We start from the raw sequence: 19594 nt of genomic DNA, 5'->3' as shown, positions 1-19594 counted from the left end.
TTATCGCAAAAGATTGTATAAACTATAGCAAATTTCAGAGAAAATTAATAAGAATGTTACTCGTAATATTATCAATTTCCTTTATTTTCATTTTTGGAGTTAACGTAGCTTCTGAGAGACTCAAATAGCGATGAATTCCCTATCGTATCCATAATATTAAGAAACAGAATCTAACAGCATGTATTAATTAAAAAGAATTGTAGGTGAGATATTATGTTAATACAAGTTCGGCCCTTAATGGATCACTGCAATAATCCACAAGAAAAATGGGGGGGGGGGAGTAGAAATAAACTTTTACGTAGTTTTCTTATTTACGATATTCTAATTAAACCATTTTCCAGAAATAGGCAAGTATCTACATTGGATTGTTATTGCGTCTCTGGCCGGTAGAGACCTTAAGAATCTATTAAAGAGCAGACAACGATGACATTAGCCGCAGTTGAGTTAGCTGATTCAACAAAGTTACCGTTAACAACTGTGGTCAAACGCAGGGACGAAGACTCTTCCAATTTTAGACGAGCGTATAAATTGCGATATCCATCCCGTCGTCCCACTCTTTGTGTTTCCTCGAGCAGAGCTGGCGCACGATAGTAAGAGGATGATCCATCCACGTGGATCGCCCACATGAGTCAGGTATCGTGGCCCGTGGTTAATTGTTCCCGCGTCTCAGTACGCGAAGGATGTTAGCACGATCGAGTTCTGCGTTAGCACTGTCTCCTCTCTGCCCCTCGCAACCTACTTTTTCTACAGTTTCTCTATCATTACGTTTCCTTGTGGATTTTTTTTTGCTCCAGTTCGATATTTCCAAAAGTGAACAAGTTGTCGTGAAACTTTTATTATTTAGTCGGTTGTAAAGGAATCGGAGGTGTTATTGTAAAGTGGAGGTCATTTAATTTATTGTGAAAGTAGCTTAAATAATATTTTCTTCACTTTGATGCGGGTATTTTAAACGTGCTCGACATTTTCAAAAGTAAATGAGCGTGTAATTTGGTCATTTAGTTGACTATAAAGTGGGATTATTTAGATTATCGTACAAGAAATTTGAATTATCTATTCTTCATTTTAATATGGTTGTTTTAACCACATTGGATATTTCTAAAAGTGAACGAGCTTTTTGCGTAACTTCGTTTAATTACATTTCTTTTAATAGTGATTTAAATCACGTGTTCCTCATTTGAAGGTGTTTGATATTTCCAAAAGTGAATGAGCTGATCATAAAAGTGGTTGAAATTATATCAACGTGTGTTTCGATTTTGATTATCGTTTATATACGTGACAATGGTGCTTTTGCGTAATTCCTTATCACATGGATCTAGTTTTATTGTATATTATCGATCTATCGAATTTTCCTGTGATTACATGAAAGTGCTTTTATTTCTTGCGCCATAAGTTTGGATTTATGTATCATTTTAACAAAGTTGTTTGATAAGTATGTTACACTTGTTATCGAGGCATAGTAAAAGCGCGTGTTTCAGTGATTATTCGCTAATTGGGAAAGATTAGTCAGTTGTTCGAGCTGCTGATAGCTTCGACGTAATCATTTATTTATCTGGAGATCCTCTGCTTTTTCGCCGAATCCTTTCATTTGTATTGCTTCGTCATTGTATTAGAGTAAATTAGTTCCGTATTACCACTGCTACTTTTTTATTTAACTTAGGCGTTAAACATGTGCCCTTGTTATCTTTATTTCGTATCTCTATTTTTGGATATCTTAAAAATATTAACTTGTCATAAATAGACCGCTGATATTTATGCAAATTCATATCTTTATGAACATGCTTGAAAAGATAGATTCTATATATAAAATTATGTTACCTATTAAATATTAGATAAAACACTATACTCTGTATATTTTATATATTTTTTCATTTCATGCGCGTTCTGTGTTCTTTTGCACCTTTACATTTCCCACAAATGTCCAAAAATCCCCACTTTTTACTTATATGTTTTTCCCATATATTTACCTAATTAGTATAATAAATTTTGATCATGTTCCTACTATTTCCAAGCAACTTTCAAGTAAGCAGTGCTCGATGGCCGATCGCTTGGTTCACTATGACGACTTTTCGCCTTGTGGATGCTAATAAATCGCGATCCAACGACGAATAATTCAGTGTGCGTTCGACTGTCGTCACAGTTCACTTGAAGCGAAGGTGCTCCGAAGGTTTTTGAAAATCGACCGTGTAAAATCTTTTATCGATCGTCTCTCATCACGGAGTGAAATATTTCACTGAACGGAATATCGCTCTTTACGGAACGTTTGAACGATCGTGGACTACGTTTTTGAAAAATTTGCAAAATCGAAATAAACATCGCACGAAAGTTATTGAAGAACGTTGAACAATAGTTGTATCATGGATGGTGCGGTCGCTGGAAAATCAATCGGTGGAATATTATCATTGAAAAGAGAAAACGTTTTTAAGACTCTTTTAAACGTTTCGAGTTTTGGCATTAAGGTGACGAAAATGCTACGCGCGTTTATTTATAGCGAACATCGATTCATCGTTTGTGGTGTTTGAGTTTGCAAGTGGATAGACGTTGCATTGGTGGAAAATGAATGATCCATTGATATTTGCATTCGGATCAAAAAGAATCGATCGAAATACATGCGTGTTCACGTTCTATGTACATACGTTTTGAAAGCTTCGATAATCGTTGTATTCATAGCGAAGCTCTTTTATCTGCAAAGATTGTCAGAACGTTCGAGCGAATTTTTATTCTATAATTCACGAGAGAATTTAATTTAACAGACAGTGTGGAAGAAACGCGTATTTTAATTCGATCGGCTTTGATGTGGGAAATAATTTTGTAAAGTATTTTATTATCCTCTGTTCGTTATTTACTCGCTCGCAAGCAAAATTTGTATTACATTATTTAAAAAAAGATTGATAACACAAGTGAAAGTTTGCGAGTTCTTGGATATAATACTGCTTTGAAACTCAATAAAGCAAAATTGATTTAAAAATGTTCGAACTGGCGAGTTCAAGTATATTCAAGTAAAGGATTAACCAGATAAAGGAACATCTTCCCCTGAAAGCAAAATTTTTCTGAAAGGTTTCGCGAGCCTCTGTATATAGTGGCTAGAAAATATTTGCACACACCCTTATTTTTCAATGAAATGATTTTTTTTTTATAAGATTCTTTACATTTAATTTTCACTACTAAGTTTTAGTACTAAGTTTTTGTAATTATATGACAGTATACTCTTAAACTATTAATTTATTGATTAATAATTAATTAGTATCGAAACGCTATAATATATATAATGTTGAGCAAATACTTTTTGTAGCCATTGTATAAATATTGAAGCGTAATCGACAATTCTTATCATAGCGAGATATAATCAATCCAAGAATGTCTCAATACATCATTCATTTTTCAACCACCGAGTAAACCTCGATTGCTTATTTGGGAAGGAAGTTTTACATTTCCCCTGGCCAATGTTGTCGAGCCTAATTATTCAAAATGGAAGAATACTAAGTACAGATAATTGTCCTTGAGACTCGCTATATAGAAGATTATAAAAGTTGCTATTAACATGTTTTCGAAGAGCGTAGAGCGTTTGTTACCTTGACTCGAATCGTAATTCAGTGCTCGAAACGACCGATGATTCAGAGATACAGTTAATAGGAAACGATAGCGAACATGTTTTTCCATAGTGGTTTTTAAACCGTGCAGTTAACGAAGATAATCGACACTTTTGCATTTACAGAAATAGAGAACACACGGATGAACTATGATCGATAGACGAAGATAAAGTTTCTGTCTATTATGTTTAATATTTTATTGGGAAACATTGAAATTATTTTCTTCTAGAAAAATATCTATCAATTTTACATTGTTAATACGAGTGTACAAGTTACTCTTTTCTGTACGTAGTTAATTTTTGTTTAGTATTATTTTAAATGCAACTGAAAGGTATTTATTAAGGTTAAAGAGGATAATTATTTTTCAGTTTTATTTGGCTGAGATATGTTCGTAACGATTAAATGATACAAATAACGTAAGAAATTATTACTATGAACGAGTATTATGAAATATTTGAGGCAAGTACTATGTACGTAACTGTGCTATCTTTATACCTTTTGAAATTATATTTGTATTAAATAGGAAGTAAATATATGTAACATACATACTTACCTGTACATACGTACGTGCTAGTATCTCTTAAACGATAAATATAGAAAAAATTATCGAGGAAGGTATAGCCATGTAAACAAGTAAATGAAAATCATAAACAGTCAATAAAGAAATAAGTTTGCTTCGTTCAGGGGAAAATTAATTTTACAATTATCGAGGAAAGTCACGTAGCCATCTAGAAAAGTATAAATCATGAAAAAGTAAGGATTAATGAAAGAACCAATCTATCATAATTTTCCAAGTGTACGCAAAGAAATTTTCCCTAAGAAAACGTAAATAAAATAAGTCGAAACAGATTGCAAGAATAGGCTTCACGTTGAGCCAATAGTGTTACGTTCCCTTATATCTTTATTTATATTTCTGTTTTATCAAATACTCGAAAGAAGAGTATGATCGCGAGATAATTGGAAAATTATCCGATAACGGTAGATTATATTATCGATGAAATCGAGGCTCGCGTACCGTTTGTACTCTCTTTTCTCTCTGTAAGAAGATATTTCAGTGAAAGTGCAGGACTTGATCGTGTACCCGATCAGCTGACCCATTGATTTCCTCTAGAGCGTTCCACGGTTTATTATTACGCTATTCGGTATCGCAATCTCCTCTTTTGATAAGTGCGCGTGGTAAAAGATGTTAAAGATAGAAGTGACTTTCTAAATCCTACTGTTAATTCGAATATGTATTACCGAGATAAAAACAAATATACCTGAAATTATTTGGGATGATTTGATGATCAACGACAATTTTATTTGATGTCTTATTCTTAGAAGTCTTTTATTGACAATTTTTATAGAGTAAGAACAAAGTTTTGCAAATATAGTTGTGGGAAATCGAAGTTAAATTAAATCCATTGAGAATAGCTGATTGGTTTCTGAGAAATTAATTAAAGATAGAAGAAAAGCTGTGCATCTTTCCTATTATTTGTAAATTTGATTTACCGACCAAGGGGTAATTAAATGTTCGATGAGGTATTAAAAATAAAGCAAAATGATGTCTGGTAACTTTATATCGTTGTATTTATGGACAGAAATTTTTATCTTTATGAGTACACTCGGTAGAGAAATTCCTTAGAGATATTTTTAAATGTGCAACACGTTTCTTGACTTGAATTACGAATTCGAGTTAATAACTTAATTAAAAAAATTTGTATATATAATCACGTTAAAACTATAATAAACTAGTTCTAGCAAATGTAAGTACGATATAACGGTGCATTGAAGGGTAAGAAATCTGTGAAAAGATGAATTATTACGTCGAAAATATCAGCAATTCCTTGATTAATAAATTGAAAAAGTACTTTGGATTCGAATTTCTCATCAAAATGTTGGTTCGACATTTCGCATATATTCGTCAAAGTACCCATTGCATGTGAAATTATTACGTAACGAACAGGAAAGAGAAAGAAAGCTAGTCATTCTATTTAATAAAACTGCTTGTCCGTGAAGCGTGTTATCCAACAACGAAACACTTCTCCCGTTCTTAGTTCATTAACTGGATCGTTTCTCAAGCAGAAACTCGCTTCCTTCAAAGAGTTAGACAATTTAAAGATGATTGCCTATATTTGTGATATCGACTTAATTGCAAAAATTAAAAACGATAAATTTCATGGAAAGTTCAAGAAAAGGAAAATTTTTATAACAATTTATATGGAAAATTGCACGCTCTAGAAATAGTTTCACTCTAATAATTTCTATTGCAGTAGAACCTCGTTTATTGGAACGAAATTTTAATTACTATCCGATTAAATAAATTACAGCTAATTGATTCCATTTAATTTCACCTTGAATTTCTGTTACATGAACGAAAAATCATAGATAGCGAGGAAGATCACTGAATTTCTGTTGTATGAACTCTCTTTGTTCCTCGATAGATTCAAATAAACTGAGTTCTGCTGTATAATAATCTCTAGTATGGTAACGATAATTTTCTATAAAAATTATGGATTAACACGTAGCAATATCTTTCCCAATTAACAGGTTAAATAAAAGTTATGCGAAGCTGTTGACAGTAACAATGTCTCTTTTATCGTCTTGAATATAAGCTTTGAACAATTATTTGATAGCACGCGAAGCTTCTGTGAGTAAAAATTCGCGAGTGATACCAAGGAATCTATTCAATGAACGATCAGTTAACAACAAGGACTCGTATCGATAAGTTCGGGTAAAGGAAAGTGAAAATGTCACACCTTCGATTGAAAAGTCGGAAAAGTTCGAATGAATCACCGCCGAATAAGAGCTCGAAGCTGGTGTCGTCCCATGGAGAGTATCGAAGGCTTCAGTTCACTTTACTGAAGGGTCATTTGGAACATCGTTTCCACGAGGTAATGAAACTCCAGAGAAAGGGACTTCAAAGATATTTATGAGATACGTTAGAATAAATTATTGACTGCGGAGTGTCTTCAGTATTTTACAGGAAGAGATTTATTATTTATTTTATAAAATCGGAGTGATAAAGAAGACTCGATGGATTTTTTTGTTCCTCCGATTTTCTCCGAGATTTTGAACAGAAAAATTTACGAGACAAATTTTTTACAACTATTACGGATTTTCTATGAAACACTGGTGATACTGTAATTTGAATTCATTTAAGGTAGAATCGTTTATAGAGAGAAAAATTCCTCGTTTTGTAATTTCCAAAGAAATTCGAAAAATATCTATAGAAAATAATATATAGAATGATATATTTAGGAATTAGTCAAATAGAAGTCTGTAAAGAATTTTGATCCAAGAATTAATTTAAAGATGTTTCAATATCTGTATGCAGTCATTCTTCTTTTTCTGAGAAACTTCTATTTGTTCGGAAAGTCGAATAATTAAGATCAATTCGAGGCATTATTGCTCTATATAGTTTGATAATGGGGAGTTTGGTACCTCTTGAAATAGCCACTTCATTATAAAGCGAGCCACCCTGAGACGCCGAGATTTTTTGAGCGCGGGCGACATGGCCAGAAATACATTTGGCCGCTTTGCCTCCTTTCTTGCTGTCCTCTTCGTGGCTTACGTTGTCTAATTAAGCTCCTGAATTCGCGAGAACCTTCTGTTCGATTTTGCAATTCCATCGAAAATCATCTTCATTCACGATCCCGAATCTTTCTAAGAAATTCAATTGAGAGATACAGTGGCTACAAAAGTATCAGTATATCCTTTATTTTCCAATGAAACATTTTTTTGTCACATTCTATATTTTGTTTCTATAATATCAAATTTTTATAGTCATAGAAAGATGCTTCAAAATTTAATATACCTAATTAATTGATCCTCATTAATTAATGTGTAAATGTTATGCTACGACCTTATAGCGTGCAAATACTTTTTGTAGCCACTATATATCCATAAATACGTTTTTATCATTCAAATCCTTTTGTAAATCTTTATAGATTTACTACTGATGCTACAAATTTATAGCTATACTAATATTACAATAAATAACGGTTTTAATCTATCGTTCTATTTCTTAATAGAGAAATTTTGATTATAATATGGAGACAACAGTCGTATTTCACTCTGTTACAACTATATAAATATTTAAATGTTACCTGGCAATCAGTCATTCTGAGATATTCAATTCCAAGATCGGTACATTTTCGTTTAAATTTCCCTAATTTTATATATGAATGTCCAATGATATAAACAGGATACGTCCAACGTTACACAAGTAATAATCAAGAGCGTACGACTAAGCATGGATTTTCACAGCATATGACACGCTTGTGTCATACGTTTGACAAGTAGACTAGAATTCGATCAATACCACCCGATGCTGCAGATATTCCGTGACTTAGAACAGTGGTTTTTAGAATAGATCGTCATGCATCAGTCTACGTTCCAAGGAATTCTTGGAAATCATGATTGGAAAATATTTATGGTTTTCTTGTACGTTGTTCTTATTTAACTTATCTTAGATCCATGTTAAAAAAGTTCTACGTGATTATAATCTCAAGTCAGATAGTTTTCAATGAACAGGTGTAGACTATGAAAATAACAAAGATCTGTCAGAAAGATATTAGTTTAAGTTTTTTATAGTATTTATATGTGTGTGTGTGTGTGTGTGCGCGCGTGTGTGTATATTACAATCTAATCTAAGTGTCTCAGCCATCCACATAGATCAAAAAGGAACACCACATATAGCAACACTAACCCACACCGCATAAACCCAACAGCTTATTTTACACCAATCAAATTTCCCCACGTAGTCTTTGTTCTACGTTATACGTAATCCTGACGAATCCAAATAACCATTCAGAAATAGCTTAAATATAGAGCAGATTTAATCATATGCCACTTCCTGTGTCTTACTAATTTACCCTGCTATTTGTCTATCTCAATTACTCAATCCTGTCCAATTCTAACCGTGGGCCAATGTTCTAACATTTCAATCAAATCTAAGTCAATTTACAAGAATTTATAAATGTGTAGCATTTACAGTAGCTCATGCAATTACTTGAATACTTATTATAGAAAATGTATATATATGTGTACAGTGTTGCGAATAATTATATACTCAAACACTGAATTATTTCTTCAGTATCTCTAAGAAATCGCTGATCATGCCTAGATATATTAAATGAAATTATTTTTGTAAAGGATAAATTGAACGCCGTAGGATACTAGGAAATGTTACATGGTGAATTATTGCCTTTTATAACTGAAATCTTTCAACGAGACAACGCTGTTATTCATACAGCCACCACTAGAAAAAAGTGCTTTTAAGATTATAGGATTGTTAGCATGGCCAGCGTTGAGTCCTGATCCGAATCCGAAGCTATGGGGAATTTTAAGAAGAAAAATTTGCGATCAGGAGAAGCCTTCTATAGAAAATATCATTGGACTTAAAAGAAGAATAAAATTCGTGTGGGCGGATACTCAAAGCGAAACTTTAAATAAGTTAATAGATATTGCATCTAACAGAATAATAAAAGTAATCAAAAATAAAGACCAACCCACTTAGTATTGAACAAAAACGTAACTAAATTAACATTGAATTTATATTTTTTCGCACAATTTTAAGAGAAAATTTCATTTTTCCAGATTGCGAAAGAAGGAAATATTTACTTGTTGTATCTTGAGTTTTGTTTTATTTTATAATATGAAATTATATAAACGATTTTGTCAATTGTTGTTTTAATATCATGAAAAATGTATAAATAGAGTTAAGTGTTTATTATTATTCACGGCACTGTACATCGTATGTGTTATATAAAACATTTTTGAAATTCCATCAGCATTGTAATGAGACTGTCACGATTGATGTATTGATATTGACTGGTGTGAATGGTATTTACTGTAAACATATATTTAGTGAAAAATTAATATACAGTATGAGAAGCCACCTTGAGCATAATAATAACTTGATAATAAATTAAATATCGTTTTATTGAAATTTACTGATATAATACATAACTTATTCTTTAAATTCTGATGCTTATTACGCCTTTTCTAATCTGTACAAAATATATACTTGCATCAAACATTTTGTATTTTCTACGTATATTTTCAAACAGGTTCCAAACATTACCAATATAATCATGATAGTCGAGTCTCATTACAGTGTTAATGAAATTTCAAAATATTCCAAATAACACATCTAATACATTCGTTATAATATATTCGTATTAATAATAAGGTGTCTACACATATTCGAATACTTTCATCTTCGAATTTTCTTTCTTGATCAATCATCATCATTTCATTCTTCAATTCACGATTTAATATCGTCTACAGGCGATCAAATACTTTCATAATCTTGTATATAGCTTCGAATCTTCCTTCGCGATCAATCATCATCATTCCTTTCTTCGACAACGATTCAATATCGTCTACAGACGGTCAAATACTTTCATGATCTTGTATACAGCTATCTTCTCGATCCAACCATCATCATTGTTTTCCTGAACAACAATTCGATATCGTCGAACATCTTATGTGCTAGAATTTTACACGTTAGAGGGGCACGACTATTTTCGTTTACCTTCGACAGTGTGCCAATACACGAAGAACACTGGGTGCGACAGTGATTTACCGTCTCGATTCCCTCGAAGATTGAATCGTGTGCCAGAAGAATCGAACTTTAACTTCCTCTTTGTACCACAAAGGGGGTGTGAAGTCGCTGCCAGAGGGAAGATTTACGGTCGACGTGTTCGTTGATTATCGTAGGATTAATCTCAACGCACAATGCCGTCTGTCATTCACGTGTCAAAGCTCCAAGTATTCCCTCGAGTAATTTTTTTCACGATCAATTTAACGCTTTCGTGGATAACTCGAAATTCTAGGAAGAATTAAAAATTACGTTCGTAATTATGTTGCCACTATGATACTATAGTTGATATTCTACCTTGTAGATGTTTATACTAGTAAACAATTTTGATGATATTTATAGATATAATCGTGTGTGTTTTTAATAAATAGCAAGCTCTTCTTATTGCTCCAGTGGATGTCAAAGAAAATGATGGACATCGGTCATCATTTATATGCCAGTGTTTAATTGGTTTTGCTCGTAACCGAATCAGTCTTTTCATTTTTAGTGTTGTAAAATGGTCTATTGTATAAATAGGGTATGGTGAATCATTAACGATAATCGTTTAACGATTAGCGAACGATAATAAACGAGTGGTCATAGCATAGCAATATGATGCCAAAAATGCTTTTACGAGATACCTATCGGTTGTGAATGTCATTGGGTGCCAGGACGAATTATTTTACCCAACCTGATCTCAAGCAGTTGTCTTTATAGCTATTATGAAATGTACAATCTTTCTCCAAAGTCTAATTTTGATTAAATACCTCTGTAAGACGATGAATTTCATTTATCAATTTTGTAGTTTAGGATCAGATGATATTAGATACCATAATATTATTGAAGATATGTAACACATTAAAACATTTACATAAATCCTACACATCAGAGAAATATTTAGAATTTAATGCTGGAAATTGTAATACGAAATGCATGATCAAATCATGGATATGTAACATTCATATTCATAGACAGAAGTTTTTAAAATTTAATACTGAAAATTGTAAAACAAAATTTATGATCAATCACAAACATGAGACATTCATATTCACGGATAGAATTATATCATTGTCGCGCTTACTCTTTCATTCGATATTCCACGAATCAATTTCGTTTGGATATCCGTTATTTTTTACTCGATATCATATCTATTACGAACGACCACATTTTTATCGCGGAATTATCAGTAACAGTTGCCACAAGGTAACGATAATTGACCATTTATTTGATTCACTTCGGTTTTTAAAATTATTTTTCAGTAAGCGATAAGATACGATGCTCTTGCATTGTGCCAAGTAAAATTTCTATTTATTGTAATTCGCCTGCGGATTTTTATGTGTTCACGCAGATTTTAAACAACGTAATGTACATAATCTGTAGGAATACATGAAATATCCAGAAATTAGAACCTGTTATAATATTTATGTTTGTCGATGTTATATTATATGTGATACATGTTATATTATATTTGGATGAAACAATTTTTTATATAGCTTTTACAGCTTTAATTATATTTGTAGAAATATCAGTTTGCATAAACATCCGCATGTTTCGCTCTATGAATATAAATTTCCTAAAATACTTAGCTCTTTAAATATAAATTAAATTAATTGACAGCGTCGAGTCGTTATTATTTTTATCATATCCAATTGTTATTTACTCAATCTTACGACAAAAGATTGCATGAAAAGAATCTTTTTCTTTTTCTGACGAAGAATTGTGACAAAATAAGAAACAGAAAAATATCTTCCCTTAGGATGAATTTGAAAATATAATATCGACGAGTGGAAGATTTTTTAATTGAGAAAAAAATACCAATAGCATGATTTGTTTCGTATTACAAAATACTTTCGATGGTACAACACGTTGTCGATAAGATAAGATCAATAATTGTCTCTGTTTATACGTATAGAACAGTATGATAAGTGTCGTGCAGAGTGTACAAGGTATGAAATATTGTTGTACCTCGTGAAAACAATATTAAATGGTCAATTCGATCGGTGATTAATCGCGATCGATCGAGCTAACTCGTGGCTCCAGTTTGAGCGATTAAAGATTTTTTTAAGTGCTCGAAAAACGAATGACGATCGGTGAAAACTAGTGAATTACGCGTCGAAGTAATAAACCACATGTTAGCTTCAATTTTCTGCTGGAAAACACCGGTAACTCCATTAAGTTTGTGTAACGAGTAACAGAGGCAACGATCCAACAACTCGTGTACAGCGATCGGTCAAACAAAATCTAAGTTGAATGTAACGGGAGCAGAACATGGATATGAGAACACATCAACGATATAATGAGAAAAATATCACGCTGTAGTTCACTGATTCGTATTAAATTTAGAATTATAATGTTTTTCACCAGAGAAGTCAGTGTCGATTAATTAAAATAGAAGAATATTAAAATTTTGAAGGAAAGAGAATCATTACGTTCTTTTATAACAAGAACAATTTTTATATTAAATCTTTTATAAGAAAAAAAAAAGAAATTTTTTATCAAAACCAAAGTCAAATGCTTTCTACCAAAATTCCACAAAATAAAATTGATTTCTGTGGATAATAGAGATCATAAAACCAGAAAATAGCATAGAATAAGAGTTTTCCATAAGAAGGAGAAAATTTAAATGAATCATAAGTGAAACAAGAAATTTTATATCAATTTCAAATTCTAATATCTCTCAACCAAATGTTCGATATCCAATTTCTACAAAATAATACCAATTTCTCTAGATAGTAGAGAAAGTAAAATTACCAAATAGGAAAAAGAATCCTCAAATCAAGAAATCAAAGATCTTTAAAAAAAGCTTATATAAGAAGATAAGTGAATCTTACCTCAACACTCTATGTCCAATTTTCACTAAAATAATACAGAATTCTTACAGAAAATACAGAAGACAATTTTCTCGAACAACTATACACATTTTAAAACGCAGCTAAGGATCAACATACTTTCTCGAAGATTTAATTTAACACGAATTCTTACAGAAAATATAAGAAGCTATTATCTCGAACAATTAAACACACTTTTGAAGCGCAATTGAAGATCAACATTTCCCCTCGAAGATTCGATTCGTTGTATATCTCCAGCGTTATTTGTTCTATTTGCTTCTCGAATACTTTTCATAGATACGAAGAACGAAATGATGAGGGGCAATGAACGTCTACTCGAGCAGAGCTTTCGTTTGGTATTGTTGCTTCCAGATACATTCCTTAGGAGCTGTCTCGATAAGATCATCTGAAAATTGGCTGAAATTAGACTGTTCAGATAAAACGAAGATTATGGTATAAATATTGGCACTTATCGCTGCAAGTTAACTGGCTGACTTTTAATTAACCAACATACTTTGGATCAATTCGTGTTGATTTGTGCACCAGCTTGGCCTATATAAGAATATCGTGGAATAAAGTGTGAATTCTTGTAAAAACTTTTATTAAAACACTAAGTTTTTCCAACAGTGACAACTTGAAATTGAAACTTGGACTTTTTGATTTTTATTTGGAATCTCCCAAAAATTCTCTGTAGAAATAAACTTCATTTTCTGTTTTGCTTTTTATCGGTGATTAATTGGAATAAAATAGAGTGAATTTGTTGCGTAAAAGTATTTTTACCGTTGACGTAAGTACGTTTAGCTTTTTGTCGTTCCGTTGGAAGACGTGATAAATTGTGCTAACGAGAAATAAATCACTGGAATTGTGTAATTCGCGACACGTGCGAAACATTCCGTAAATGTAAACGTTGGATTCGTGACTAATTTTCTTGTTTGTGAAAGAATGTACGTGGTCCGAGTGTCACGCGAAAGGTATTATTGGTTTTTCGTTGGTTCTAAAGGAGAACTTGAAAAAGACAAATTTTTATAGGAACCTTCGGCAGTGAAAATGCCAGAAGAAATTGTTTTTTAACGAATCATACATGAAGACTTAAAAGAGAATATTTTTTATAAAATTCTTCTATGACAGAAATATCTGAATAAAACCGGATTTTTGTTAACTGTAGAGGAAAACTTTGAGAGGAGAATATTTTTAATGGAAAGTTTTGGTGGTATCAGAATAAAGTTGGTTTTTTTAAATGGAAAACTTTGATATCAAAATTAGGTCAATGGAGAACCAGAACAGAATGAAAAAATACAGAAACACTTAAAAATTATTAAATTATCTAAAATTAAAAGTAAAGGAGAAGAAACAAAATTTGGAGAAAATGGAAATAAATTTTGCAGAGTGGATCGAGCTACAAAATTAAAAACGTACAGTAGCACGAAACGACGAGTGATTCAGTGTTTCAATAATGATTTCATCAACCTAGTATTGATTATTATTGTTAGAATATGAGAGCATTTCTCGATATTGACCTGGTTTCGATGGAATACGTAAATGAGAGGAGTAACTTATTGGGTTCTAATCGAGAAAATGCAGCATCCTTTCCATCTCTGGTGCCACAGGGATTGGCTCACAGTTACGGATCTCTTTCATCTTGCCAACAAGTGATACATTCGATCTGGAACAGAAGCAAACAGGTACAGACAGAACTCGGATAAAATGCAATTTAATTAATAAGTAAATAGCGTTAATTGTTTCGTTAACTTTATCGATCTTTCAAAGAAAAGACTGTTCTTTCTATATTATAATACATGTACTACTACATCAATAACGCAACTATAATAAAAATTTCTAGTTGCAAGATGTGTTCTTGGAAAAATATTAACAAGCGCAGAATATTTATATTGAAATTTTTCTATTTGATATTATTCTAAATATTCGTAGAAAAATTTGCGAAATCTTACAACACAGCGTAAAATTATTATTTTATTACAACACATTAATGATCTTTTTGTCAAATAATTTAATTTACATTTTGAGAACTAAATATTTTGAAAAATTTATATTTCCAAGATCGAGTATTTTAGGAAATTTATATTTAAGGAGGAAACAATGCAGTCGTTTATACAAATTCACATTTTTGCAGCAGGGACAAGAAAATTTTGTAAAGATAAAATAAAACATGATCGAATTGTGTTTTATATTTAATGAAATATAAAATACTAGATATTAACTGGCAATTGCATTAATAATTTATCAATCAGAAATTGAGGTCTAAAATTCAGTTTTGGTTAACTTTTACTGATATTTAACAGGCAAATTTCAATCAATTCTAACCAAGAAGATTTCGAAGATTGTCTGCGATCTCTGCCAAAATTTTAAGAGATAAATATCGTATCTTATGTCCTTTATTTATATCCACTTTATAGGTTGAATATTATGCTTACTTCATAACTGTGAGAAACCCACAGGTGGGTTAGATCGAATTAAATGAAAGTATTTTGTCGGTTTATTCGTTTGCCTGGTTATCGTGCCAACATTTTTCAACGTGACTCGAGAGATAAATGATACATGCAACAGAGTCTTTAAAGATATGTTTTCCTTACACTTTGGATTGCATTTGATCACTTCAATGAACATGATATATTCGTCGATGAATTTAGAACGACTAATTGCAGGATACCTATCGAAGTTGTATTAAATTGCAGCTATACAAATTTTCACGAACTGTTAGTAGTTTGTAAAATAAACTAAAGTAACTGATTACATAATGGATAGATAAACGAATAATGAGGATTAAAGTAGTTTGAGGATTACGTATGCTCTCGTGTCTAAATGTTTGCAGCTGTATGTTCTATTATTCCGATAAATGCAACCAAGTATTTATCCTCATGGCTCACCAGTCGATGACGTTCGAATATTTTAGTTCTTCGTAACTTCTAAAGTTCTTCTGGTCGATTCACAATCGATTAGAAGAAACGGGAATAAATAATTTATCTATGACATCTGCTACTAGACATGTATACGTCAAATCGATCGTATATTTATTAAAATAGATGATAATAGTCACTTTTTTCTTTAACTAAATTACTTTAACTTAGTGTGGATTATCTGAAAGTTATATAAATCACAGAATTTAATAGATATAGTAGTACATTTAGTAATATATAATTTCAGTGTACTTATAGACATTCTTTTATCTTAATTAAAACTCCAGTTATCATTAAGTATTACGTAATTGCGTGGAGGTTTTAATATAAGTAATTAGTGGTATTAAGTAGAACGTAGACCGGCACTGTCTGACTAACTACTGTCTGACACTACTTCTCACTCTGCTATCCATTATACTATAATACGTATTTCAATCGTATTATTATTCCATCGTCGGTTTTCATATTTTTCTTCTTTTTCTCTTAAAAGAGGTTAATTAAAATTTGTACAATATACTCGAACCTTTCATAGCAATCAATTCATTTATAATTGTATTCTTCAAAAGAATATGGAACACAAGACATATCATGTACGAGATCTAAACAGTAAAATCCGACCAATCAAACTTTAATGACCATAACATTTATATACTCCTAAGCTCTTCATAGCAAGAATTTATATATTTATAATTTTATTTATCAAAAGAATAAACAAAAATCAAAACGTATGGAAGACCTGAATACTAGAAATCGATCATCTAATCATCTAGTCGAATGTAGCCATTTAAAAATATTTTTCAAAATTCTTCCATATATTAAGAATGAAATAATAAAATGTCTCTATTGTCATACCATGTTCAAGGAAGAAGATCGTCGACGAAACGATCGTAGCTCGTTTTCTCAGCTTCTTTTTATAAGCTGTTGCAAACAACTTGTCGGTACACAATTGATTAGTCTCTTGAATGCTTTAATTGGCCCAAGTGCCGCGAGTAGCGCAAGGACGCGCGGTCTTCTCGCCTAGCTCTATCGAGTAAAAATAATTTTCTAGTTAGAAGTTTGCAGAAATATAATTATTAGCGATCTAAAAATTAACCGATTTTAATTTCTAATCATCTTTTTTTCGGAGCTTACATCGTCGGCATACATTAGAGAAAAAAGACAGTGTGTAATAGTTGCTGCGCCTATCGCGAAATGCAAACGAATAAAAGATTGTTTGTCGAATTTATGCATTGTTAACAGTGCATCGTCATTATTTAAGCGCGTAAGACTATACCTTATCGCGAAGTAATAAATTGCACACGGAGATCCATATTGTTTAATTTGTTGCATTGATCCACCTTTTAATTCTCTTATGTATTTTATGCGCATCTTATTTCTGATTCGTTCTTTCATCTAAAGGCATTCGTTTATTAATAAAATATAAAGTAATTAATTTTTTTCTTTACAATATAAATTCTTTGAAGATTTACATTATTATAATTACGTTATAATTTACATTATTATAATAATATTATTACAATAGCACTAAGAATTTGAGAAGAAGTTGTCTCCTAATTACTTATTGTGTAACACGTTTAATCTGCTTTTTAAATTTGTATTATCTATTAGAAAGTCTATTTGAAAATTTTATTTCAATGTTTATCATTAAATCCGGTTTTCGTTCTTCTTCCTATTCTTTTTTCCTTTTTTCATTGTGAGATTCACAATTCTTAATGCGTTAACGTATAATTCTATAATTTCTCCAAATACAGTAAATAATTTTGAAGTTGTCGATTCACATGGCGCAAAATTATAGAAAAGCAGCTCAAAAATCTACCTGATGATTTTCTGTGTATCTTTTTATTTGAGAAAAGATTGTAACATACGAAAAACGTATAAACAAGTCTCAGACTAATTTATCGCGAAAGTACAATAAACAGCTTAGCTTGCTGATCGTTTAGTACCATTTTTAAAACACTATAAAACGATAACATATTCTAAATATAAAAGAAGACAGCAATAAGATATTCCGGAAGATAATAAAATAAGAAAATAATTTATTTGTGACGCATCATTTATTCATTTATACCGATACTCAATATGTACCTTGATAGTATAACAACATTTGAACAAACCGTACAACACGTGTTCTATACAAATACAAACACCATGCTATTAAATGACGACATTATGCGTTCAAGAATTAAAAAATTCTCTTATGATGAATTATCTAGCAATTGCCAACTTATTCTTTTTCTCGCAAAAATACGATAATTTCTATAATTACAAAGCTTTTATATACGCAATAATTGGTTTTATATATATACAGAGTCCGATCGTATCACATGTAAAAGCGGACACGACGTGATTCCTTGTGAATAAATAAGAAAAAATATAGAATAAAATTTTTTTACTCTCGACTTAGTTATCGAGAAAATGGAGTTTGAAAATTTTTTCAAGTATACTTAATCATCACTGATTCTGGACTGGGCAGAACTAAATAATCGGCAGGAGATTATTCTACATGCAAAAAAAGGTCGAAAATGTAGAATAAAATCTTTCCGTCTAAGGCTTTATTTCCAAGAAAATAGAGTTTAAACATGTTTAGTTAAGAATCTGCCTAGTACGCGCGTATGATAAATTTCCAAATTTAATTTTCTCTAAAACAAAGCGTCTTATGAAAAAATTTGATTCTACATTTTCGACTTTCTTTTACAGATCTTTTACAGATTATTCGATCAGTTCCTGTATATTTTTAACGTATTGGAAGTCGATTAAAAATTTGTAGGATCAGACAAAACATCTATCGGAAGTCTATCGGATCTTTTGAAGATCATAATCTATCAAATTTAGCTAGCTATGAAATTTACAGACAATATTCTTTCTATGACATCTAAATAGGATTAATCTCGATGCCCGTGAACATACACAACTCTTCAATTGTTAACAACTCTAACCAATATCAACCAATATGTAAATATTAACTCGGAGAAGCTAATTTACAGTTAATATTATCCTAGATTGCACGAAATATTAATCAGAAAGCGTCAAACACAAAATCTCCTCATCAGGAACCAAGATCTTCGTTATCAGTTTAAACATCAACCTTCCGTTTATCGTAACATAATCAATTGAAATTTACGACGGTCAGTCGTAAGTCGTAAGCCACTAAATCAACTTACCAGTTACGTCATAGTGATGTCTTGTGTCCTCAACCCAATGATCATGCGTCATAGTACTCTTCCAACAGACTTGGCGATCGTTCCTCCTGGATGTTCTTCTCCAATTACGAGTTCCTCCTTGCTTCGTTTCGCGATAATATCAAATAAACGAGCCATTCACAGGTCGAAGTGGATTATCTTTACATTTCGAAAATTTTAGTACCAAAGCACTCGATTGATATAATTTTATTAATTTCCTTTACTGTTTGTTCCACGGTGTTAATTTGGCTCAAATAAACGGCTCAAATATTTGCGAGCTCGTGACGCACGAACCATAGAAATTCGTAAGATCCCTTGGGAACATAAAAATCGGCAAAAGTCAGTTTTGCTTTAAATGGCACGGATTTTATTCATGCTTTTTCGAGAGCAAATAGTAACAATAACGATTTCAATGAAACACAAGTGTGGAGAGAGCACACAATGTTACACACGATCTCGCACGACTGTGTACCCGGCTTTAAAGATCCCACGTCGGATATATAAATGTCGCACGATTTGC

The 19594-nt window shown here is 31.7% G+C and overlaps 1 protein-coding gene and 1 long non-coding RNA gene across 14 annotated transcripts in view; one reads left to right on the top strand and one right to left on the bottom strand.

Annotated features, from left to right (window-relative positions):
- Arms (Ankyrin repeat-rich membrane spanning) overlaps nucleotides 1-19594 on the top strand; it is a 44169-nt gene that overhangs the window by 7735 nt on the left and 16840 nt on the right. Inside the window, exons 1-2 of one of the 5 annotated variants that reach the window (XM_069127666.1) lie at nucleotides 2005-2456; nucleotides 6117-6460. The exons of 3 other annotated variants lie outside the window; for them this stretch is intronic. In XM_069127666.1, the coding sequence (XP_068983767.1) occupies nucleotides 6317-6460 (144 nt within the window). In that variant the 5' untranslated portion in view covers nucleotides 2005-2456; nucleotides 6117-6316. Of the gene's footprint in view, nucleotides 1-2004; nucleotides 2457-6116; nucleotides 6461-14473; nucleotides 14663-19594 lie in introns of those variants that run through there. One more of the 5 variants, XM_069127665.1, reaches the window with a different exon arrangement.
- Nucleotides 9292-19586, bottom strand: LOC138187171 (uncharacterized). Of its 9 annotated transcripts, XR_011175112.1 has the most exons (7): nucleotides 19057-19197; nucleotides 16748-16918; nucleotides 14498-14643; nucleotides 13495-13532; nucleotides 10471-13386; nucleotides 10108-10404; nucleotides 9460-10027 (listed from the first exon to the last, which is right to left on the bottom strand). It is a non-coding gene; the product is annotated as an uncharacterized LOC138187171 (long non-coding RNA). The 9 variants fall into 9 exon arrangements; XR_011175115.1 differs by lacking the exon at nucleotides 13495-13532 and having other exon boundaries at nucleotides 9292-10027; nucleotides 10471-10921; nucleotides 19057-19586; XR_011175114.1 differs by adding an exon at nucleotides 15842-16076 and having other exon boundaries at nucleotides 10471-14643.

Source organism: Bombus flavifrons, chromosome 14 (genome assembly GCF_040668555.2).
Source record: "Bombus flavifrons isolate JBK064 chromosome 14, iyBomFlav1_principal, whole genome shotgun sequence".
NCBI lineage: Eukaryota > Metazoa > Arthropoda > Insecta > Hymenoptera > Apidae > Bombus > Bombus flavifrons.
This window is presented reverse-complemented; position numbering and strand designations above follow the sequence as displayed.